General features: G+C 38.7%; 1 protein-coding gene across 2 annotated transcripts in view; it reads right to left on the bottom strand.

Annotated features, from left to right (window-relative positions):
* Positions 1–26,662, bottom strand: part of atp11b (ATPase phospholipid transporting 11B) — a 151,702-nt gene that overhangs the window by 17,284 nt on the left and 107,756 nt on the right. The window contains exon 29 of one of the 2 annotated variants that reach the window (XM_059944854.1): positions 8,177–8,262. The exons of the other annotated variant lie outside the window; for it this stretch is intronic. Coding sequence (XP_059800837.1) covers positions 8,177–8,262 — 86 coding nt within the window. The remainder of the gene's footprint in view (positions 1–8,176; positions 8,263–26,662) is intronic. 2 annotated transcript variants of the gene reach the window in all.

The following is a 26,662-nucleotide window of genomic DNA, read 5'->3' as shown; positions in this document are numbered from 1 at the left end:
TCAGCTAGTTTTCGGAAAAAACAGGCAATGAGTTCTCCGTGCCAAAGATGAAAACGACCGTCCTGATTGTTATCAGTGAAAGGTGCAAAAGCCAGCATCTGTGATGGTATGGGGGTGCATCAGTGCCCACGGCATGGGTGCATTGCATGTATGTGAAGGTACCATTGACTGAGGCGTATATTAGGATTTTAGAGAGACATATGTTGCCATGAAGGTGACGTCTCTTCCCAGGACGTCCGTGCTTATTTCAGCAGGACAATGCCAGACCACATTCTGCATGGGCTACAACAGCGTGGCTTTGTAGACACAGAGTGCGTGTGCTTGACTGGCCTGCTGCCAGTCCAGATCTATCTCCTATTGAAAATGTATGGCGCATCATGAGGAGGAGAATCAGATAATGGAGACCACGGACTGTTGAGCAGCTGAAGTCTTATATCAAGCAAAAATGGACAAAATTTCCAATTGCAAATCTACTACAATTAGAATCCTCAGTTCCAAAACGATTAAAAAGTGTTATTAAAAGGAAAGGTGATGTAATACAATGGTAAACATGCCTCTGTCCCATCTTTTGTTGAGTGTGTTGCAGCCATCAAATTCTAAATTTGTGTATATTTACAAAATACAATTAAGTTGGTCAGTAAAACTATTGAAAATCTTTTCTTTGTACTTTTGTCAACTAAATAAAGGTTCACGTGAATTAACATATCACAGATGTTTGTTTTTATTGCATTTTGGAAAATATCCCAACTTTTCTGGAAACGGGGTTTGTAGAACATATTATCTTTTAAAAAAATGTGTAATAAAGCAAAATTACTACTTTGCAAATTGACTTGAAGATCTTTATTTTATATTGCAATCCATTTACATTAAAACTCTATTTCATTTTTAAAGAGTTTGATTCAAGATTTATCACATGTACATTGAAACATACAGTGAAATGTGTCATTTGTGTCAACAACTAACACACTCAAGTGTATGCTGGGGGCAGTCCATGTTATGTCTCATGTTAATCAGACATGTTCCTCAACTTAGCACAGCATTTAATTAGTTATAATTGCATTTTGCTTCCAGATTGTCAATAAGTTCTTATCAAGGTAACTGACATATTTCACTGTATCTGGGAACTGAGCACTGTTTTGATTCGCTGTAACTGCAAATTCTGGACCTCAAGCTACTATAAGATCTTTTAAAGTTTTTTTCATTCTGTTATTGTAGCTGCAGCTAGTGCAAAAAGCAATCTTATATTTACTTGGAAGTAACATTTTGTAATTTACTTTCCTCAATGAAAGTAACTCACTGAGAGAGACTGTGATGGAACCCATGGTATTAAATCATAAATTAGAATGATGCAGCTCTGAACTATCAAACTTCTTTTCAAATGCATTGTTGAAGGTATCCTGAGTGGTTGCATTATGATTGGATACAGCAATTCGAACACACAGGGACAAAAGCAGCTGCAGAGAGCAGTGGACTCTGCACAATACATCACAGGCACATCCCTCTTCACCGTTGGTAGTATCTACAGGAGGCACTGCCTTAAGAAGGCAACATCTATCGAAGATCCCCACCATCTGGGCTCTCCCATCTTCTTACAGCTACCATCAGGCAAGAGGTACAGAATCCTAAAGTCCTGGTTACAGGACAGCAATTTCCCTTCAACAATTTAGTTTTTGATCCAACCAGTAAAAATCTGATCACTTGAGTTTTTAGCAACACTTTGACCACTTTGCACAATAATGGATCATTTTTAGTCCTATGTTCTTTGCAAGGTAAAGCTGTAGTTTAAACCAAGAACTGAGTAATGTCATTATGGGTTTATCAACTAAAGTAATAGAACTAAAACCATTAATTAGAAAAATTATACCTTATAAAACATATTTAAATAAGAATGGAAGGACAAATGGCAGTTATAACTGCTGTTCTTTGCTGAGTGCAAGGAACCAGTTCCCCGAAATAAATGCCAACATTGCATTTGCCTTCAACTGACTCAACCAGCAAGATAACTTTTGTGGACTGCCAAATCCCTTTGCACCTCTGATTTCTGAATTTTCTCTTAATTTAGAAAATTAGTCTCCACCTGTATTTCTTCAATCATAGTGTATGACCTTGCACTTCTCTGCACCATATTCTATTTGCCACATTTTTGCCGATTCTCCTAATTTGTCTAAGTCCTTCTGAAGACTCAGTTGCTTTCTCAACACTACCTGCCCCTCCACCTATCTCTGTATTGTCTGCAAATTTGGCCACTAAACCATCAATTTCCTCATCCAAATCACTGACAGATAATGTGCAAAGAAGCAGTTCCAACACAGACCTGCTGTCTGGTAACTGGCAGAGAAGACCTTTTTATTGCTGTTCTTTGCCTCCTGCTAAGTCAGCCAATTTTTTATCCACCTATCTTTCCTGCAATACTTACCTTGTTTAGCAGCCTCATGAGTAGCACCCTGTCAAAGACCTTCTGAAAATTCAAGACAGCCTATTGCCATGGTTAACAGAATGGCCAGAGGTGAAATTAATTACAGTGACAAGCAGGCTGAAAAGCTTCATGAGATCCTCAGGCTTTAATCTATACAATGTATCCTTCTTACATTAAGTAAAGAATATTAACAAGATATGTTTCTGTGAGAATGGAGAAGTGGAAATGGAGGCAGAGGAAAAGTGCAAATTCACCAGACTAGAATGTTGCACATGCAGTACTCCACCTTCATTTTCTCTCTATAATTAACCACCATTCACTGACTGATGTGGGAATTACAGTGGAACTTTAGCATGACCACTTGACTTGGAATTATTTAAACACCATTATATAATTATAACAATGCTTTCAACATTTAACACGCCTCTAGTCCTACGACAGTTCAATCAGATTAGAACCTTTGTTTTAGGCACACCTGTGTCTGCTCCAGGTATGCTCTTCTACATTCTTCAACAAATCAAGATTGGTCCACTTGCTTGTTGATAAATCTTGGACCGTAGGATGTGCCATTTCATATTTAATTTTTCTAGTCATGGCATTTTCAAGGATACACAACTTTGATCTGTGGATTTGCTCTGATTCTCTCCATTTAACATCTTAATGAGTATTGAAAACAGGACTAGCACCACCAAATCAATTCAGCAATCCAGTGCATTTATGATGAATGGATCAGCAAGATTCAGGACAGGTAAGTCTTTACAACCCTCAGTGGTATTCCAGAGGAGCACACAGTAGATTCTCATGGATAGGACTGACCAGATACTTCAAAACTGCATAGGATCCCACAGTCAAATGGTGTTATGCCTCTGGACTGTACAGCACACTGTGTCACCACCTCTGGTAGGCTTGTGGTGCTAATAATAGGCAGGGACTGATTTCAACATCAGCCTGATAGTTATGCTTGGACCTTTTAGCTATGCTATTGTTTGATATCTCTTGTACAGCAATGTAGATAATGACCATGGAGACCAGTGAGGATGACTTCGTGGAGGGGAGGGGGTCATTATAGCGCAAATCATCTGCTCACTTTCCCACTTCAGCATTTACCCCCTTCACAGCAAGATTTCATTTAGTCACATCTCAGATCCTTGCATCCAATTAATCAGAACTAGAATTAGATGCAATGCAAGAATAACATGAAACGAATGCTTTTGTTTTCAATTCCCTGAAGCTATATTATCAAAGGCAGGCACAAATGGTGCAAGAAACCCATGTTAGGCTGAGGGAACACACTTCTGAAAACATAACTTCCCAACCACCTGAAAAAGGTGGGCAAAATGCCTTCACTTCACAACACAAACCTGCAAAATAAAGCTTTTCTCAAATTGTAGTACCCAACCTCTGGGATCCATCTGTCCAGCTGTATGCTTAAAGCCAAATATTACAAATCAAAATTCTGCACCTAACAAATACCAAGATTGCATTCAATCACGTTGAGATATCAATTACAAAAGAGTGATCAAGGAGAAAGTTAAGCATGCAAGCTACTAAATTGATGACCTTGAGTGCCAAGAAGTAAAAACGTGTAGTGTTTGGACCAGGGTTTAAATTCAAGCTAGTTCTGAACAACAATCTGACCCTATTCTGATTTATGCTAAGGTAATCCAAAAAAAAAGGTGAGAATTGTGCTTCAATGGTATGAGGGGCATATTAGTATTTCAGCAGATTTTCCTCACCTTGACAATTGTTTGATTTATGTTTTATACTATGTTATGTCCGTAGCCCCCTCCTTTGTGAGAATCGCAAGATAACCGGTGGGTTGGGTCAAGGGGCCCAGGAAATGAGAGTGGGACGTGCAAAATGTCTCGTTTCCCCGGCGATGTAAAGCTACGGGACATGGCCATTGTCTCCGGAAGACCAAATTGTGTATTGAGTACTGTACTATTCATTGAAGCCCCTCAGGGGATGACCAGAGTGGGCTGGTTGAGGGATTGCATCATCCCAACCTGACTGACATCGGAGACCCTGTGAGGAAGTATAAAAGAGGGTCTGGGGAACAACCCCTTCAGACGCACCAGAAGAAACGTTAAGCGACCACATAACAGCAGGAAGTCATCTGAAGGAAGCTATGTGCGTTCGATTCCGTGGCTGGAATTGGTGGCTGGAACCACGGAAAACAGCTTTTAGCTAACAACAGGGAAGCCTGCACCCCTGACTCAACGGATTGGTATCATAAAAGACCTGGGGCAAGTTTAAACCCCATCACTTTTAAACCCAACAATGCTGCAGCTTGAACGAACTGATGGTGACTGTTATCTTTCTATCGGACAATACATCAACCCCTAGACAATGATAGAGCTATTTCTTATTGGTTATTATTATACCCGCGCTTAGATTTAGTATTGACAATGTATATTATCTGTATGTTTGCATTAATCTTATTTTTGAACCCTTTATCAATAAATACTTTTAAAAATAGCACCATCAGACTTCAACGGACCTCTCTATCTTTGCTGGTAAGTGATCCAGTTACGGGAATTCGTAACAACTAAAAGTTTCAAAAACAACACGAAAGGATGAGAAGAAGCCCAAATAATAAAAGCTAGAGCCATAGAGAGAATGGTGGATGGTTTTGCCGATACATGTATCATTAAGAATCCATTTAAACACTGACAGGAAGAATAAAATAAACAAGACCTAAACTTGACACCCACCTTCAAGTCTAGAATCCATGAGAAAATGGAGTGAAAAACAGAACAATCATCTTTGATGTAAAACAAACAAAAATCTGGGCCAAAATATATGAATGAATGTATTAAAATTTTTTAGAGGGGATGTCATCAAATGTAAGTCACAATGGTAAGATGTATTTTGAGAACACTTTATGTAAAAGTGAATCAAGAGTGTTACATACACGTTAATATCTTACTTAACACTACATAATAAAAAGTAGATACATCAAGGAAAATTTAATTAATTTATAGATTTAATAAATATTTAACTACTAACCATCTTTTTAAACAACAAACTTCATGTTGAAATAAAATGCACACACCTAACTCTGGTTGTAGGTGAACTGAATAAAATAGTCTTTACAGAGTCCTTCAAATACAGTTTGAAAACCATATGAAGCATAACACTAACCACATGAATAACACTTTTTGGAATGCATGTCAGTGCACATATACTCTAAAGAAATTCCAAAAGACAAAATACTTGATGATATAACATAAATAGCTCAAGCAGTAGCAATGTGCAATTAAATAATTCCATTCTACAAGCTTTTATGATGAGTAGCCACATACAGCTATGAGCAGAATTATGTAATAGGTCCATGCAATGCAACAAAAAAAGAAGGTGCCACAGCTAATATTGGACATATTAAGAATGCATAGGTGGACTTGGTTAAGGTTGTTTCCAATAATTTTCCATTAATATCAGAATGTGAATGAAAATATTATGACTTACAAATTGATGCAGGAAAAAAAACCACAAATAGCTTAAAACCTTGCCTGATGATATTTTAGGAGTATTAGTTTTATAACAAAATGCTTTGTTTACCAGGCTATCATGTGTATAGTTCACCCAAATCTAAACTTTATAACTGCAAACAGTCACTTCCATTAAATACGTAACCAAACCTCTTGAAAACAGCACACTTTAAAAACTGGATCATGTGGTGATGGAAATTATTAAAACCTAACAGATTAGAACCAATTGGGTGCAATTAAAATTATGTTATTGTTATTTTGAAGAGCCTTCAAATTCACGCAAAAATCATTACCTAGTCATTTGTCTGCCAGTTACAACTTCATTATTGACTCGTGTGGCTTTCAGACACACTAAACTCCCAGCTTTTATACCAATTTGTACACATTATCCTGTCTTCCTAGTCTTTGACCGAAATTGGATAGGTTATAAAGATTATTTATACAGGGTGACATTACAAAGCACTTTGCCAAAGTGAAACACATCCTTGATTACTGAGCAAAGAACGGGAATTGCAGAAACTGGTTGTAATTCTCCAAAAAGTGGCAGTGGAGATCAAAAGGATTTCAAACATTTATATGCTTGTCCAAAATAAAAGGGTTGAGGGAAAACCTACAGGTCAGACAGCTTATCGTGATGGTGGAGAAACTTTTAAACTAATAATGTAAAGCTAAACGGCCATTTAAGTAGAGACAGGAGAGACTGCAGATGCAAGAAATAATCATTTAAGAACATTAAATGAAAGTTTACACATATTTCTAATGGTGTTTAATGGAGCTATTTGCCAAAGTAACGGGCTAAAGGATGACAATATTGGTTGGTATTTCAACAAGTGTTTATTAATTACATACAATTGATTTGTTTTGTAAAAAATGCACAGTGGTGAATATTCCCTTTTCAGGTTGGATGCAAGAGCAGTCCTGGTGGTTACTCTTGGGTCTACTGCTCTTTTACATTCATGTTAATGATCTGAAACTGGGTGCACAAAGTACAAGTTCAGATAAAATGGAACTTGAAAATATATCAAAAAGATGAAATGGAAAAACTATGGAGACAGACAGAGAAACACACTGGACAGATAACTTTTAATTCAGGTGTGAAAAGGCTAATTTTTAAGACTATAAACTAAATCATCCAATTTAAAAAGGAATGGTGGACTAGAAAGGGATTTTGTTTTATTGCTGGGAGAGGTGGCAAACCCTTAGAAACACCCAGTACACTCCAGTGTTTAAAATAGAGCATTTATGATTTGGATTGTTTTCTCTGATGTATGATTTTTTAAATGACATTGAATGTGAAACCAACAGGAGAGAATATAAAGGACATCTACTGGACTAGTAAACAAGTCTCAGTGTAAAAGATGAAAGCTCTGTAGAGGGATCAGAGGAACCAGGATTATTCTTCAGCAGCTAAACAAATTGAAGGCAAATTTGAAAAGCTTTCAAGTTGCAGAAAAATATGTACTCTGCTTCTGGACCTAGTTATAATATCTAGCAGCAATGTGTGAGAACTATTTCAAAGTACAGCAAGATGCTCAGAGGGCAATTGATACAGTTTAAGGCTTTTTTGTTAAGACATAGGAACCAATTGCTATGGCACTATCTAATTATTGCATCTTTGCCCTCCAAGATTGTTCTGATTGACGGAATTAACAATTGAGGGTGTGGAACTCAAAGTAGAAAAATGTGGAAGTGGAAATGGGGAAGTAAAAAAAGAAAAGCATCCTTTTCAGTTAAAATACAAAGCATGGTCAAATAATAATTTACAAACCTGAATGTTAATCTCTGTAAATATAGAATTCTATTTAGAAATTTTACAAAAATTCAATGTCTAAAAATTCCATATTTTTGAGTGAAGAGTAAAACTACTCCAAATAAGATGCTACACATGTCCATAACCTATCAATCAGAACGTATTGTACACAACTAAATACAAGTGTAAAATATTGTAATTTTTAATTAAAATGAGGCATTTTAATAGATATAAAATGAAACAATAAGTTTTATTTAAAAAATAACTTGAACTTTTCAAACCAGTTAAATTCTTAAAATGTACCAATCCATGCAAGCTTTCTATTTCACTTTGCTTTCTCTTAACAGGGTGGCTGGAAGTTCCTCGAGCATGTTAGGCCATTTTCCTGCATGCATGTAACAAAATCTGCTCCTCCACTCTACCCCACAATGTTAATGAGCTCTCTTCTTTGCCTAAGCACTGGTTAGTCCAATCACATTTGCCATGCACATTACTGAGCAGCTGTCACTTCTACTCTACCTAATCTTGCTCAGTTGATTCCTGGCCCTTGACAATGGCTGTAGAGCGATTCTGTCATCCCCTAAAGCAATTTTGTTGTTGTATATCTACAAAGGAACAGAAAAGGGATGGAACACACAATGCATAAGTATGGTTTTAGTACATTTTGCCAAGACCACAAAAAATCTCAGAAAATACATGTCTTTGTAATGCTGATTTCTCATTAAATTATCTTCCAAAATTGACATTTTGGCTGTTTACAATATGACAATAGACAAGATTCAAGTTGACTCAAACATGTCTAGATTAAATTACTGAATTATACTAAGCTATTCTTAGCTGGTCATTGCAGTACATAGAGCATTTTAATGTTGACTTGTATTTTTTGTCATATCACTGGCTGGATGCAGAGCTGAATGTACCAGAGGTTAATACTTCCACACAGTAAAAACTATAATGAATCTCTCTTGGAAGAAGAGAATGAGCTGAAGAATTGCTTCATTTTAGAGCACCACTCTGGTTCATGATATCGTCCACACTAATTATACATTGTGATCTGGGATGGCTATATTATCTGACAGCTCAAGAATGCTGCAATAATAATTGTTTTCCTAGTTTCCAAGAATATTTCTTTGCATTTTAAACATATCATGGGCATTAATTTTGCAAAACAGAATTCCAGGACAAACTTTGAGAACAAATTTTCAACATTCTCATAAATTGACGTGCGCAGTATTTTGTTACGCAAAATAGCCAATTAAAGGATTCAGGTCAGATTTCACACAATTGTTAAAAAAAAATACATGTAACAGCTTCAGTTAACTTAGTTGTCTGAATACTTTCTTCAGCTTTGGTCAGATGAAAATGAAGAGTTAAGTTCTCTGATTTACCACTTTGTGTTAAACCAAATCAGAGAAAAAAGAAAAACAGAAAATGCTGAAAACACTCAGAATTAAATTTAATATCACTGGCATAGATCATGCAATTTGTTTTTTCGTGGCAGCAGCACATTGTAATACATAATAATTATAAATTTCCCATAATATATTTATTTAAAATAAGATTGTATTTTAAAAAGTAGCACAAAAAGAAGACAAGTAGTGAGGTAATCCTCATGGATTCATTGTCCATTCAGAAATCAGAAGGCTCCTGTATCTCCTCCTTGATGGTAGCAATGAGAAGGCATGTTCTGGGTGATGGGGATCCTTAATGATGGATGCTGATGAGAAACCTACCATTTCAGGTTCAAAGCCTTTTGTCTGAACTGGATGATCAAAACTGACCTCAAAAACATTGACCGCTTCTCTTTCCACTGATGCTACCTGAACTATTGAGTGCTTCCAGCATTTTCTGTTTTTATTTCAGATTTCTAGCATCTGTAATGTTTTTTTGATTTTCCAGTTAGAGATTACTTTTATGACCTAGTTGTAGTCACTTAATAATGCAACCTATATTTAAATTGAACATATATCTCTTAGACGTCTGCTGGTAGTGGTACAGTCTTAGCAATTCTACAAATTAAGAGTTGCTTCACAGTCATTTAAATGACCATGAAAGAAAGGGTACTCTAACCATTTCCAGTCTTAGTTGACGTTCTTTAACTTGGCCATCTAATAACTCTTCTACATATGTAGTTAAGTCACATTAATTGAACAGGTAACAAACTCAATTTAGTTTTTGAAATGAGACAAAATTAAGCTGGCCACAATAAAACAAAGACCTTGTGAAGAAAAAGAGATTATTGTTAAAAATTCATCTCCCAATCAACTGCATAAATTCAGTGAAGGAATCACTTGATTAAATCATCTTTATTCTATGTAGTTAGTACTTTCATTGTCATTGCTACACAATCATAACATTGTAGAATAGATAAACTAGAAACCCTTGACATTGTTTGAGCCATTTATTAGCAATTATTCACAACTCATTATTTGATCATGTGCCCACTATACATTTCAATTCTTTAGAAAACCTATTTATCTAGCTCCATTAATTCTCTGAATAGATCTGAAACTTCTCTACTGTTGCAAGTTCATGCAGTTCATTATTATGGAATCTACATCCACCACCGTTTCTAGATGACTAAGCAGTTCCACATTAATGGTACTTGTGCGAAATGACCCAAAATCTATGCTTTCTAGTTAGCAATCTTCTGCTACAGGAAACAGTTTTACTCTTCACAAGTTGAGCCCCTTTCATTAAATCTCCTACAAACCTCTTGTGTCTGAATGAGAATGGAGTTTCGTAAGCATAACTAATAATTTCTTGTACCATTCTAATAAATTTCTTCTAAACAATCCTTGAACCAACATCTTTCCAAACGTACAATTAGCATTAAACATTGGTAAAGAATTGTAGTTCAAGGCTCTAGAGGGATCAAAGGGACTTGAGGATCAAATATATGCAGAGGTATGAGATGGGCTGAGTTACAGGTACAGAGTGCATGTCACCATGTGGAGTCCAATCATGCTGGGATTCCTCAATATCATGCAGTCTTAGTACAATATTGAGGCCCTCATTTATTTCCGGGGTCACTCCCAGTACAAGAACAAAAAATAAGGCACTTATTTTGCTTATTACTGGTTTATTCTTGATTTATAGATATTATTAGGATTATATTAAGTGTGTTGAATCTCAAAGACATTTACTCATCGAGTCAAAATTTTGGCAGTTCTGCAGAAAGCTAAAGCTTTACCCTCAACTTTGATTAGTGTTAAATTCTGCCAGGGAATTCTAGGGAGGTACTTCAGCAGTAAACACCCAAGGCCATGTAGCAGCTCACTGTGCACTTCCCAGATGTTTGTTTTAATGGCCTGGGTATATACAGGCAGGTAGAGGACCTTATCCAGCCGAATTGCATTAGCCAAGCTGAGGTCAGTACAGTCACTGGCGTTGTTGTACCCATGTAATTCATATGCAATTCTTCAAAAAAATGGTATCACTTTGCATATCTCTAAATTTTACCAGTCTACATTGTCTCCAGGCCTTTCACTTTACTCACCAGCTGCTGCGTTTGTGTTGCTCCTTCTGTTAATGCTGAAATTATGCCTAGTTCTTGGGCATTCACCTACATTCAAATCGATGGCTCTGGCACTGCTTCCAGGAGATGGGGCCAGAATTTAATGCCAGCAATAAGCTGCAATTACTCAATAAGTTAATGGATCTGGTATGAATTCAAAATTTTACTCTCTGCCAGAATCAAGTTTCTGCCACAGTCATAAATAGGCAGCAACAGGGCCTTGTTCAACATTGTCTCAAGGCAGGGCCCCACTCTCAAAGTAACTAAAGTAAATCTGACTTTCTCACCAAGCCACAGGCAGTCCCAGCTGTCAGGTCTAATGACTGACTGCTTCTGATTGTTCCTTAACATCTGGAAATATTCAAAGCTATTTAAAACCAACAAAAAATACTAACATGTCTTAATCATTTACAAACAACTGAAAATAATCATGACATTTAAGTGAATTCTAAAACATTGTAAATTAATTCTTAATCTACATACTCACAGCTGTTCCCCTTCATTGGAATGAATGTACTCACTGTTTTAGCTCTAGGTCTAAACTGGCGCAAGTTCAGCAGACAGATTCCCCAGGCTAAATGCTAGAAAATTGCAGCGAGTGCTGTTCGACTCTACAGTACAAGGAAGAGGTGGGAAAACCTCAGCTGAGATTTCAAGTTCCACATTTTAGCGTTCATATGAGAATTCCAAATCTGATGGCAGCTGTATATCAGCAATTTAGTGTGAACTAATAACATCACCCAGCAAGTTCCTCACCTATTCTAAAATAGCCCTGTGGGCTGGCACCTGCTCCTTCATGAATTCCATATCCACAGTGCTTTTACCTCTGTAATCCCATACATTTTAACTTTGCTAACAAGTCTATTGTGAAGTTTGTTAGCAAATGCCTGTGAGAGCAAAATATTAATGCAGAACATTATTTGCGCAACCCTCTCTGTAACTCAATTAACTTAATCAAACATGATTTGTCTTCAGCAAATCCATGCTGATTTTCTTTTGTTACTCCAGACTTTTCGAATTTGCCCTGATTGTATCAAAGATTACCTACCACAAAGCCAAGCGAGCTTGATCCCCCTTCATTTTCATGCAGGAAGCAACATTCCCTGTCATCAAGCATTATCTCCATGTCCTCAGAGATTGTTGCACAGCTTTCCCAAGTTCAACTTTTTCTTCATTAATGTTCTAGGATATGTCACGTGCAGAGTAGAGAATTGTTCTATTTTGAACACCAGCAATCTTCTGAATGCCCTTATTCTATGAGTCTATGTGACACTGCAGGCTTAGTTGCCTTGGGTACCACAAAGATAACCACTGATCTAGTAATTAACATAATGACAGCTTTGCATATTTGAACAACCCAGGAATTGTAAATATTCATTAATCACATATTGAAGAGTTTAATATCTGCCCTTTTCACCATTATGTAGCTGTATTGACTTGAGTACCATTTAGTTATTTTCATATTTAATTTTATCAACATTTTTCCTTGACTGAGAAAGCAACAATTTGACCCACTGGGTCTACGCCAGTTCTCAAGAGCATTTCAATCCATTCCATTCTTCTATTTAGAATAAATTTAAAACAATAGACATCAAATTTCCTTGCAATTCATTATCTCAGACATGCCCCTCATTCTCTTACCACCCACCTACAATAGAGGGTAACGTACAACTGCCAATCCAAGGGTCAGCAACCCGCGACTCCGGAGCTGCATGCGGCTCTTTGATCTCTGTGCTGCGGCTCCCTGTAGTTTGTTAGTTTTTGAAATGTAATTCGAAATTTGAAGATTATAGTGATCTTGTACAATCTAAAAACGTTGTGGCGACCCATTTCCTGGCACATCCGAACCGGCTCACAATTAGCCACTGTTCCGGCTAAGGGAGATAGCCTATGGGGGTTTGTGAGTACGTGTCTTTTGGAGCATCCGCATCCATGGGGACGGGTTGAGGGAGGCTTTAAATCAAGGCTGTTTAGTTCGAATAAAGTTACCTTTGACTGCAGTGTCTTTATTTTAGCGCTGCGTGTAGCGCTACACCGCTACGTGTTTTTTTATCGCTATTAATATACATCACCACTGCCAATGCCTGACACCCGCCAGTGCGCGCTTTCTTTTAATTCTTCGATCCAAGGTAGGCTAACTATGGAGTAACCTTCAACCCAACGTCTTTTTTTCGGAGTTCAAAATGTTTTTGTTGCATGCAGAAATGTAATTTTGTTTTCTCTGCAGGAGTTCATCAATTTCATAAATGCAACACATTATAGTTTGTTTATACATAGCATAAAGGCAAAAAAAAAACATTGTATGCAGTGTTATTTCATTTTAAATGTCAAACGGGTTTTGTGGCTCCCAGTGTTTTCTTTTCTGTGGGAAATGGGTCTATATTGGCTCTTTCAGTGGTAAACGTTGCCAACCCCTGACCTAGACCAACACAGTTTTGGAATGTTAGGGGGAAACTGGATCACCTGGGTGACACCCTTGTGATCCTAGCCAGAGTGCGCAAAACCACACAGAAAGTACTGAAACCTAATTTACTAGAGCTGGAGATAAACAATGATGTAATGGTTATTGCAGCTATGGTGCAGAAATTGCAAGTAATAAACTGGCCATTTCTCAGGAAGCTTCGGATGAACAGCAAAAAAGGTTCCACATCTTCACGATTATGACATACTTTAGAAAGACTTTAGAATGTGAAAATATTTGTAACTCACTCTCTCTCCTTAGAACTTAGATTAGCTTAAAATCCTAGACATGAAGGTGAATAGATGGAATGCTCAAGCTAGTAAGAAAAACACAATGCTTCAGGTTAGTTCAATGCGAACTTCTGAAATATAGTCAACTAATCATTAACCCAAAATGTTAATTGAAATTGAACAAAATGTTGAACCTACAGTGCTTTGTAAATGTATTCAGCCCCTAACGCTTGGTTCACATAAATGGTATTACAATCAGGGATTTTTGATAGATTCACCTGAGAATTTTTATTTGTGAAACATATGCTCCTTTTTTCAGTGGAGCCCAAAAAAACCAGGGAAAATTGTAAAGCATGAAAAAAAAATTCAAAATCGTAAATGTTAACATTTCAAAAGTATTCATCCCCTGTAGCTCAGTACTTACTGAAACACCTCTCACAGCTGCATATTACAGCTGGTAGACTTTTTGGATAAGTCTCCATTAGTTTTGCAGAACATAATGGAGCAATATTTGCCTATTTTACCTATCTTAGTCGAGATGGCACTAAGTGGCAACTCCTTTGGTTCCATCTTTGGAAGCAGCTCTATTTTCATCTTTAATATCTCTATTTTTCACTCTCAGGGTTCATTTGAAGACCCTGACCTGGAGTTACGTGCTGACTTCGGTTCTTTACTGGAATGGGACCTGCTCTCGGAGTGTCACGATTGGCCATTATCCGACATGCCAAGTGAACGGCCTAAGAGTTTGGCTTGTCTTTGGAGGCCGAGGGTCTCGGGGATTTGGTGATGGGCAGATTGAAGGTCGGTGTCCCAGATCAGTGTGTCAAGCTGGAATATCTTTGGCTGTGTGCCCTGAGACCTTTAGACAAAGAACTGGGGAAAAAAGTGACGCAATGGACTTTTAACAACTTAAACCAGCAAGTTGTCTGCTATGTCTCCCCTCTCGCTGTGAAACTGAGACCTCTTTTTCTCCCTTATTAGAGAGAGAGAGAGAGCGCGAGAGTGAGAGAGAGAACACGTAGTATGTTGAATACTGGGTGAACGTGTAGTCTTTGGGTACTGCAAGTTTGTGTCTTTGCTATTGCTTTGCTCACGCTTGAGTGCTGAGTGCTTGGTGGTGGGTGCCGATGCTTTTATTTGCTGGTGGGGGGAGGGGGAATTGTTGCTTGCTGCCACTTACACACGGGAGGCAGAGGACCTGAAGTGGGGACTTTGGCGCTCTAACATTTAACTGTCATTCATTCTTTGGGGCACTCCTCTGTTTTTGTCGATGGTTGCAAAGAAAAAACATTTCAGGATGTATATTGCATACCTTTCTGACATGAAAATTCCTCAAGATGTAGTTGGGGAGAGATGGAGGACAGAAATCTTGAGGTCTTGCCATAGATGTTTGATTGGGTTAAGGTCAGGTCTCTGACTGGGCCATTCAAGGACATCAATTTTCCTCATCTGAAGCTGCTCCATGGCTGCTCTGGCAGTATGCTTTGGGTCATTGTCCTGCTGAAAGATTAACTTTCTCCCCAGTTTAAGCTTTCTGGCAGGTTTTTATCTAGGATCTCTTGTATTTAAGCAGCATTCATCTTTCCATCAATCTGCACCAGATTTCTAGCCTCCACTGCTGAAAAGCATCCCTATAGGATGATGCCACCTCCACCACACTTTATAGCAGGGATGGTGTTACCTGGCTAATGTGCAGTATTAGACTTATGCCACATATACTACTTAGTGCTGAAATCAAAAAGTTCCACTTTAGTTTCATCTGACAACAAGATGTTCCACATCTTTACAGTATCTTCTAAGTGATGCTTTGTTAAGATTTTAAGGGCAAGGGTATGCTTTAAAAAAAATAGTCAGGGCTTTTTCCTTACTACTCTTCCATAAATAACCTCAGAGCTGCAAGACCTTAGAGACTGTAGAGCCACGAACTTCAACTCCAGTCACAGCCACTAATTTCTGCAACTCTATCAGAGTAATTGTTGGCGTCACAGAAGCCTCTCTTACAAGTGCCATTCTTCACCCGTGACTAAGTTTAGAGGGGTGGCCTGACCTAGGCACTGTGGCTATGGTTTCATATTTTTCCCACTTTTTCATGATGCATTGCACTGAGCTCCGAAGTCTGTTCAGGGACTTTGAGATGGTCTTGTACCTTTCCCCAGATTTGTGCTTCTCAGTTAACATATCCATGACTTGCCTTGCATCCTCTTTTGTCTTCATTTTGGTTTGGTCTGTTGAAAATTTACCATACTGTCAGACCTTAGAAAGTGGGGTATTTATTCTTATGAATTCAGGTGATCCTCCAACTTCCTACATCAACAAATTGGTTAACTCTGACCCTCTCTCTCCACAGATAGTTCCTGACTCAAACATTTTATAGCATTTCCTGTTTTACTTCAGTTTTTCAGCATCTACAGTATTTAGTTTCTGGAATAGATGTTGCTAGATCTGGAATATTTCCAACAAACTTGCTTATATTATAGGTTTTCAGAATCCACATATTTTAACTTCTGAATAATGATTTGAAATCATATTCAAACTCTGGCATATGTACTATAGTAAATACATCTCAGTCATTAAATCCTGGTAGACTAGGAATCTGACTTTCTCCTTAAAAAAAAACAGCTTATAAGACCAATCAACCTCCTGTGAGGGAAGGCACCACCAGAAAAACCATCAATTTTACAGGTCTGTGGTTATGAATTAATAAAAGAATGAATTAACAGGTGGCTAGATACATACAGAGTAAGACTGTATCCATACTGAAACTTAAAAAGCAAGTTCATACAATACAGACAGGTGAATGATTCTGGACCAGATGTAAAGCAACTAATGAACAAAAATAAGAAAGCAGATTTAGATTCATTTAGTTATCACTGAAACAGTGAAATGCATCATTTGTGTTAACAACAAGGACAAGAATGGGCTGGGGACAGCTCGCAAGTTTCACAATTCTGGTGCCAACACAGCATGGCCACAATGTTCAGCAGAACAACACAGGCAACAACAGCAGCAACAACAAAATAAAACAATAACAAAACAAGTCCCTTTCCTCCCTCCCAATTATTCACAACCTGGGTCAGGTCGCCTCCAGGCTCCTAGTGGATTTGCAATCATCGGGCCTCCAACTTCTGGACACATCTATTTTGGTCTTCCGGGTGAACCCCAAGACCTCAAACTCCAGAGTCACACCAACCTCCGACCCCAAAATATGCCAACCTGGGGGGGGCTAATGGCCTCCTACTCACATGAACCTATGACCCTGGGATCGACAAGCTGAGAGAGACTCGCTGACCTGTGGAGGGTGTCACCGGTCCTCATCCATGCAGCCCATCGACCTCAGTCACTGATCATGTGGATTACAGGTCTTCATCCACAGCCTACATTACATCCCAACATCTGCCCACTGGGATCACTGGAGTGCCCTGACAATGAGCTCCTGCCTGAGCTCATCCCTTCCCTAAACCATAACTGCCTGGCACAGTCCCCAAAACTATCTCTACAGACCTAGAAAACAAGCCTGATCTGCGGCCTTGACCGACACTGCAGCTTGGTACCATGGTAATTATCTTCTGCTAGCAGTGAATAGAAGAATAAATACCACCACAAGCAAAACAAGAATCATAACGTAACAAATGCTTGGGGATGAAGATGATAATCTTATGAGGAAGATGTACATGGGTTAAAAACTTTATTTCAGTTTATAAATGTGAATGCAAATATAGTAGATACTGTAAAATAGGAAATGAAAGGTATTTGTTTTTAAAAACATTGGTGGAACTCAATGGTAGACAAGTATCAGACTTCCAACTCAAAGGATTTGGTGGAGGTTCTGACCAACCGTTGATTGATTAGTTTACAAATTGTATTGTGGAGAGAAGAAAGGCAAGCAGATCAGCTATATCACTTGCATTACAGACAATCTGCAACACTTTAGTAGTATAACTCTCAACAGAAATTTGCTGCACTGGATGAAAACTGGTTAACAAATGTAAATAGATATAGACGACCATTTTGGGTAATGGGAAATTCACCCCTTCTGAATTCATAAATCACAATCGGTAAGTTGAGATACAGAATAAGTACTCAAATGGAGTTTATATGGAAAATAAATAGATGAACAAAAACATTGTTTTTCAAGCTATGATCCCTAATGGATAAGCAGATAATGTGGGGGGAAAAAAATCACAATATAGACTACTTTTTAGGAATACACCACTGGTAAAACGGGGGTCACCTGTATTTATTTGGGATGACTGACAACTTTTCAAACAGGCACGATTAAAAAACATGGAAAAAAATCAACTAATGAGACTAAGAATGCAGGCTGGAGCTTCAGGCCAACAATCAGATAACAGGAGTGTGCACTGGAAGTAAAAACTGAAATTAAATAAATGGCCCCTACTCCATTTATGGATAAACTTTAGAAATCTTGATTTGAAATCAAATTTAATCAATATTCCTCACATAACTAGAAAACATATTTTAGGATATACTTTACTTTTGAAGTGACGAAATCAGAATTAGTAAGTACAGATAATTTTCAAAAAACGTTTTGATAATGGCGAAACCATTACATTTGTAAAGGAGGAAACATCAAATTAAGCTTACTGGATTGTATGTGATGTGATGTCAGAATCAGGTTTCGTAATACTGGCATATGTAACGAAATCTGTTTTCCGGCAGCAATATATTGCAATACATAATAATAAAAAATATAAATTGAAAAAGAAATAAAGTGTATATACACTTTATATAAAATTAAATAAGTCATGTAAAATTAAGTAGTGCATTTTAGGAACAGCTTCTTCCTCTCCACCACCAGATTTATGAATGAAAATGAAAGAAGCCAAAAAGAAAAGAGTGAGATAGTATACATGGGTTCATTGTCCATTCAGAAATCTGGTGGCTGTGGGGAAGAGTTGTTCCTAAAACATTGAGTATGTGTCTTCAGGCTCCTGTAATTCCTCCTTGATGGTAGCATTGAGCAGAGGTAAATAGCCTTGGGGTTCAGAGTTAAGTCCATTTTCTTTTGAGATATACAACTTCTCCTCAAGTTGTCAGCTGACAACTTAAAGCAAACTTTTCTGAAGCCACCAGTCAATTTTCCCAGTTTCTGTTTGTCGTTGTGATACTGCTCACTTCACAATTTCAAATGGAATTGGAGAAATTGACCTTGATGTCTTTGGAAGTCTGAGAAAAATTGACAAGAAGTAACATTTGGAAACTGAATTCTGTTACGGGTGGGGGGGGAGGATCTTAAGAATTAGGGAAATTGATGATTGCATAGGCAATGCTTTATGCAACAATTTTGGAATGTAAAGACAGTAAGTTAGCAAGTGAGTGCTGGAGGTGGATAAAAGGAGAAGCAGGAACTGTATAGTTTACCACTGAAATTGATACCGAAAGTTTACAAAGCTGTAAGGATTAAATTCAAACAGAATAGGTCTACACAATGAAAATGCAGTTTGCTGAGGGACAAGACTATTGCTGATACCTTACACCAAACCATCGTGCAAGCTTGATCTAAGTGATTAATAGTACTTGGGTGGCATCTGAGAGGAGTACACCTACACTCCCTGTGAATGCATTGGGCCTGCTCCCACACTCCCCACCACTAAATGTCCTGTTTCTTCCCATATATTGGTTAGAATGGTTTTCCCATGAGGTGGCGTGGCACGGCAGCAGCGGCCTTTCAGACCTGGTGTTACTTTCATTTAATTTTCTATTTTAAGTTTGACACACAATTTTCGATTAGGGCATATGGATAACAGAGATGCTATCTACCATCGTCAGATACTACTACAATACAGAGATCGTCCAAAAACAAACCTTCACAAAGATCTGCTGGCTGAATTACGCGACGTCGGTTTGCTGAGGGGAACAGGCCTACATTCCTCGGCCTTCCTGATGCTGGCAGCTAGAGATGGAGATGTCGAAAGCGATGTGCGAGGAAGCAGAAGCGAGGCAACGGGCAGGGATCCATGCCAGGCTAAAAGCAAACCCTAGCGGGCTGGCTCGCCCATCCATTCTGCTCTCCAATGTCTGTTCCCTGGACAATAAAATGGACTACATGCGACTCCAACGTAATACTTGGCGGGAGTACAGAGTTTGCTCCACGTTTGTCTTCACAGAGACATGGCTCACTGATGGTATTTCGGAAGCTGCCATCCAGCTAGACAGGCTAGCTTTGTTTCGTTCTGACAGAGATGCAGCTAACTCTGGTAAGGCTTGCGGTGGCGGCTTGTGTGTTTACATCAACATGGAATGGTGTAAGAACTCTGTGCTGGTTTCCAGACACTGCTCATCGTTAGTGGAGTTTGTGGCAGTTCGATGCAGACCATTTTATTTGCCACGGGAATTCACCTCTGTCCTTATATTCGGTGTCTACATTCCCCCCAGCGCTAATGCTAAGAAGGCGCTCTGTGAACTGTACGGGGCTATTAGCGAACTGCAGAACGCACACCCTGATGGTCTGTTTATTGTTGCCGGTGATTTTAACCACATGAACCTTAAGTCAGTGCTCCCCAAAATTCCATCAGTATGTGGACTTTGCAACGAGGGGGGAGAACGCATTGGACCTGGTTTACACAAACATCCCCGACGCGTACCGGGCAGAGCCCCGCCCCCACTTCGGATACTCAGACCACATCTCTGTCATGCCAATCCCAGCACATAGACCACTCGACAGGCGCTTCAGACCAGTTCAGAAACAGGTGAAAACCTGGCCAGCAGGAGCCATCTCTGCTCTGCAAGACTGCTTTGAGCACACTGACTGGCACATGTTCTGGGAGGCTGCAACCGATGGCGACTCTACCAACTTAGAGGAGTACACAGCATCAGTGACCAGCTACATCAGCAAATGCATTGATGATGTTACTCTGTCCAAGACCATCACTATGCATGACAACTAGAAGCCATGGATGACCGCAGAGGTGTGTGTGCTGCTGAGGTCCCGCGACTCCGCCTTCAGAGCAGGCGACAAGGCAGCTCTAACAACAGCAAGGGCCAAACTGCCCTGAGCCATCAGAGGGGCAAAGCGTGCACATGCCCAGCTAATCCACAGTCACTTCCAGGACATTGGTGACATGTGGCGCATGTGGAAGGGCATCCAGGACATCACCAATTACAAGACATCACCTGACTGTGCAGGTGATACCTCCCTCCCAGATGTGCTGAATAACTTCTACGCCCGGTTTGAGGTGGAAAATGACGTGGCGGCGAGGAAGTCCACCCCTCCTACAAATGACCAGGTGCTGTGTCTCTCCGTGAACTCTGTGCAGGGTCAACCCACGGAAGGCTGCTGGACCAGACAACATCCCTGGTAGAGTGCTCAGAGGAAGTGCAGACCAGCTAGCAGATGTCCTCACTGACATCTTCAACATCTCCCTGAGCAGTGACACCATTCCAACGTGCTTTAAGGCCGCCACCATCGTCCCCATGCTGAAGAAGTCTTCGGTGTCCTGCCTAAATGACTACCGTCCCGTTGCACTTACATCCATCATCATGAAGTGTTTTGAGAGTTCGTCATGAGGCATATCAAGACCCTGCTGCCCCACCACGGGACCCCCTGCAGTTGTTGTACCGTCCCCACCGCTCAACAGATGACGCCATTGCCATCACCCTGCACCTGGCCCTACCCAACCTGGACAAAAAAGACACATACGTTCGAGTGCTGTTCATAGACTTCAGTTCAGCATTCAACACAATCATCCCTCAGAAACTGACTGGAGAGCTGAGCCTACTGGGCCTGAACACCTCCCTCTGCAACTGGATCCTAGACTTCCTGACTGGGAGACCTCAGTCAGTTCGGATCGGGAGCAGCAACTCCAACACCATCACACTGAGCACGGGGCCCCCCCAGGGTTGCGTGCTCAGTCCACTGCTGTTCACTCTGCTGACCCATGACTGTGCTGCAACACACAGCTCGAACCATATCATCAAGTTCGCCGATGACACCACCATGGTGGGTCTCATCAGTAAGAATGACGAGTCAGCTTACAGAGAGGAGGTGCAGTAGCTAATGGACTGTTGCAGAGCCAACAACCTGTCTCTTAATGTGAACAAAACAAAAGAGATGGTTATTGACTTCAGGAGGGCATGGAGCGACCAATCCCCGCTGAACATTGACAGCTCCTCGGTAGAGATCATAAACAGCACCAAATTTCTTAGTGTTCACCTGATGGAGAATCTCACCTGGTCCCTCAACACGAGCTCCAAAGCAAAGAAAGCCCAGCAGCATCTCTACTTTTTGCGAAGGTTGAGGGAAGTCCATCTCCCACCCCCTATCCTCATCACATTCTACAGGGTTTGTATTGAGAGCATCCTGAGCAAATGCATCACTGCCTGGTTCGGAAATTGCACCATCTCGGATCGCAAGACCCTGCAGCTGATAGTGAGGTCATCGGGGTCTCTCTTCCTGCCATCATTGACATTTACACTACACGCTGCATCCCCATGCATGAAGGACCCCATGCACCCCTCATACAATCTCTTCTTCCTACTGCCATCTGGGAAAAGGCTCTGAAGCATTCGGGCTTTCACGACCAGACTATGTAACAGTTTCTTCCCCCAAGCTATCAGACTCCTCAATACCTGAAGCCTGGACTGACACCTTGCCCTACTGTCCTGTTTATTATTTATTGTATTGCCTGCACTGTTTTTTGTGCACTTTATGCAGTCCAGTGTAGGTCTGTAGTCTAGTGTAGCTTTCTCTGTGTTTTTTTTATTACGTAGTTCAGTCTAGTTTTTTGTACTGTGTCATGTAACACCATGGTCCTGAAAAACGTCTCATTTTTACTATGCACTGTACCAGTAGTTATGGTCGAAATGACAATAAAAGTTGACTTGACTTGAGAATGTTAACTGGCCACTGTAAATTATACCCAAGAGTAGCTGTATGCCAGAATAATCAGGGGCTGATGAGAGAGAAAAAACAGGTTATGAAAATGATTGGCAAATGGGGTTATTGGAATTGCTCTGAAAACTGGCAAAGATTTAATAGGCTGGAAGGCCTCATATCAGGAAAAATATGAAAAATATCATGGATTTATAAATAAGTGAAAATTGTGATATAATGGAAGGCAGAATTGTAAAGCTACACACAATCATTCAAGATGAAATTCTATAGTCAAATTATATACAATTTTTAAATTATATAGCAAATTTTAAAAATATCACCTATGTTTTTAAATGGGATAAACTGAGCCAACCTAAGACATATCAGTCATCATCTAAGGAAATGAACAATCAATGTTTCTGGTCAAGATCCTCCAGGACTGGAAAGGAAGAGGGAAGACACCAGAATAAAATGGTGGGTAAGAAGAAGGAGGATTAGCTGTTAGGTGAAGCCAGCTTCCCACCCACCTGGCTTCCCCTATCACCTTCTCGCTAGTCCTCCTTCCTCTCCCCCACTTTTGAATTTGGATGTCTTCTCCCTTCCTTTCCATTCCAGAAGAAGGGTCTCAACATGAAATTTTGACTATTTATTCATTTCCATGGATACTGCTTGACCTGAAGAGCTTCTCCAGGATTTTGTACGTGTTGCTTTGGATTTCCAGCATCTGCAGAATTTGCACTTAACTTAAAATATATTTCTTTTCTGGCACTTCAACTTCTTCCCTCCTACCCACGTCCAAATCAAAGAGAAAAAAAAATGTATTTTCTTTTAAATATAAAGTATTTTGACATTGAATACTTTTAATGTTAAAGATATTTCTATTTCAAATCAACTTTGAACCCAAATAGAAGGAATGATTCTGTCAAGATTTACTGGAACACCCACATTAAAATACGGCAATGTCAACATTGTGATTCTGAATGGTTGTATCTGCTAAAAATTGATTGCTTTGATAAGTAGTTCTAACATCACTGGAAACTTAGCAAGGTTTCTGGACTTGTCCTGAAATGGTTTCAGAGCAATGATACAAACACTGCTTCTAAAGGTTCATTATAATTAAAGAAACAATTCACTTCTCACATGTTGTTTCTGTAAAACTTTTAAGGCATCAGAAGTAATGATAGGGCTGCATCTTAAACATGCTACTCATGAATCTTTTTGCATTGTGTGCATGCAAACAATTATATCTGGCTAAAAGAGAATATTGATATATAGTCAATTTACTTCTAATTCAAGTCAACATTTATTAACCTGAGTTGAAAACAGAAACTAATCTGTGGTTACAAAAGACTGAGTAACTATCAAGTTAATTGTATAGTACTTTTCATCTAATGATCTAAACATTACATTCATTTTACAGTATATAACTTTATATACCAAAGCAGAATGAAAACCAAACCAGCTTACAACCACCTGTAGTTATTGTATGGGGAGAGAGCAGCTAAAAATTCTTCTACTGCTAGAGGACTATCCAGATGGTTTGCATCTGAATTTACAGAGCGGAACAATCGCAATCTGGTTGAAAAAGTAACGCAAAATAGACAAGATGGAAAATGCTCAGTTATTTAATTGTATAAATTAAAAGTAGTTCCAGATAAAATTTTTAAAAATTCCAATTGAACTTTCATATTTTTCTTCATTTTAAAATACCTTATTTCAGTAGTTCCCTATATAGTTTGCCATTCTTGTCGCAAAGGGCAAAGGTTTTCCCAGTAACGTTAAACAATTTAGCAAAAACTGAATTATTTCTCCTTATTCAGGTAAAATAATTTGTTTCAACTCAGCTCTGCTACCAATATTTCTACCAAAATCAATAATTTGATGCAAAATTTTGTTTGCAAGAATCAAGTTCTTCAGTTTCTATTGTTGACACTATTTTAGGAAACCTTACATAAATATCTTCTCTAATAATCCAGATGCATTTCTAAATAGATACTGTTAAAGTAACAATATCTTAAGAATATTTAGTATTAATTATGATTTTAAAAGCTGAAGAATTGTGCTTGGTTACGCACCAGATCAAGTGGGACTCATGAGTCGGGAGTATGTAAAGTTAAGCAGCTGCCTACCTGGAGAGTCCCTGTTCCTGAATGTCTATGACTAGTACGGTAATATAGGGATCGGTACCGGGACCACTCTGTTTATGATATACTTGGATGTGAACATAGGAGGTACAATTTAGTAAGCTTGAGGATGAAATAGTTATTGGTTTTGGGGATGACAAGAGGTTGTTTGAAGATAGTGCTCGAGTTGGAAAGTTAGGTATAGCTTTATCAGATGGAATTAGTCCCTAAAAGTGAGAGGCGGTGCACTCCGAAAGGTCAAAAAACTTGACTTATTTTTTAAATACAAAAGCATATACTTAAGATGTAACCAAGGAATTTTGATGAACAGAAAAATCTAGGAGTCTGAACTCAGTTCCTTAAAGTGACTACAGGTGGTTAGGTTGATGAAGAAAGCATATAGTATGCTTGCCTTTATAGGTTGTGGCATGGTAATAAATAGGGGTGTTACGTTGTAGCTTTAAAAACAGTTTAAGCTGCATTTCGGAGTGTTCTGATCGCAACAGTATAGAAAGAATATATATGGTTGTGTTGGATTGAAAATTTGTGATCATCTGGTGGAATGGTGGAAACAACTTTAAAGTAATGCCTGAAGTGGCCACACAATTCTTTTTATAAAAACACAGTTTCCAAAAGGCAAGCACTATACAATAGAGCAAATCACTCCATGGTTTAATGTTCTTTTCAGCTTAGCTCAGTATTCAAGTCACTTACAAGGGGTGCACGTTATTATTGACCTTATTTGTTGCCCATAAATAAATGAAAATGGAAAAAAAAAATCAAAAAACCTGGAGATGCTGGGAAACAAATTAATATAGAAAATGCTAGGGGGAGAAAACTTAGCACGAGTGACAATATCTGTAGAAAGCAAGATAGTCGATATTTCATATTTGAGACCTGAACTTTAGAAGGAATGTGGAACATATAGCCATTTTGCTTTCAACTTGTTTCACTATTCAATAAAATTATGGCCAAATTCCACCATTATCTATCCTGCTTTCCTTCCACGTCCTTAATTTTCCTGAGCAGAAACTTTCAAACTTAAAATGAATTGTCATTTAAAGATTGCAGTTCCACTACTCTTTGCACTTACCAGTGTTTCCCTAACTTCAATACAAAAAAAACTCCAGCTCTAATAAGGATCTTCTGAAGGTTAATTATAATTGCAATGATTTTTTTTTATATTAAAAAGCAAAGACTAAGTACAATTATCTCATTTTTGCACATTCATTTTATGAAGTTTTTTTTAGAAATGATCATTTAGGATTAAAGCATTACTTCAAGTGAATTACTATAACATTTTTCTGTAAAATCTAACAGTGCAGAAATATGAATTTGAATAAAAGAAAACACCTTCCCTGGATATCTCACCTTTTCCATGAGCAGAAAACAACCCAACTAAACTAAACTATTTCACCCATCTGAACATTAACTTTCACTTTTGGATGCTGATTATTAATGGAAACTATTCTTTAATCAGCATCTGCCTCTCATAGAAACAGATGTTAACATCAGCTTTCCTTGGCATACCACATAATTTCAGTTCAGCAAAAAAATCACCCTATACAGGTTTCTTGGGTTGGCTATTACTCCAACACAAACAACAAAAATCCATTTTATAAGCATTGAATATGAACAACAATTTCAATCTGAATTCATAACTGCTTAGTCACAATGTAGCTAGATCCAAGTTGAAGTCGATCACTTGCACGCACTACAATATGAATCCACATTAAATGTCTGCAAGATCTTCAGCATACCGTATTTCATTTATTTTTAAGTTCTGGTAAGTTGTGTGACATGCACATTTTAAAGACTCAGTTCGTTATTTAAATATGCAG

This window comes from Hypanus sabinus, chromosome 2, assembly GCF_030144855.1.
Source record: "Hypanus sabinus isolate sHypSab1 chromosome 2, sHypSab1.hap1, whole genome shotgun sequence".
Taxonomy (NCBI): domain Eukaryota; kingdom Metazoa; phylum Chordata; class Chondrichthyes; order Myliobatiformes; family Dasyatidae; genus Hypanus; species Hypanus sabinus.
Note: the sequence above shows the minus strand (reverse complement) of the source record. Positions and strands in the feature narration are given on the sequence as shown.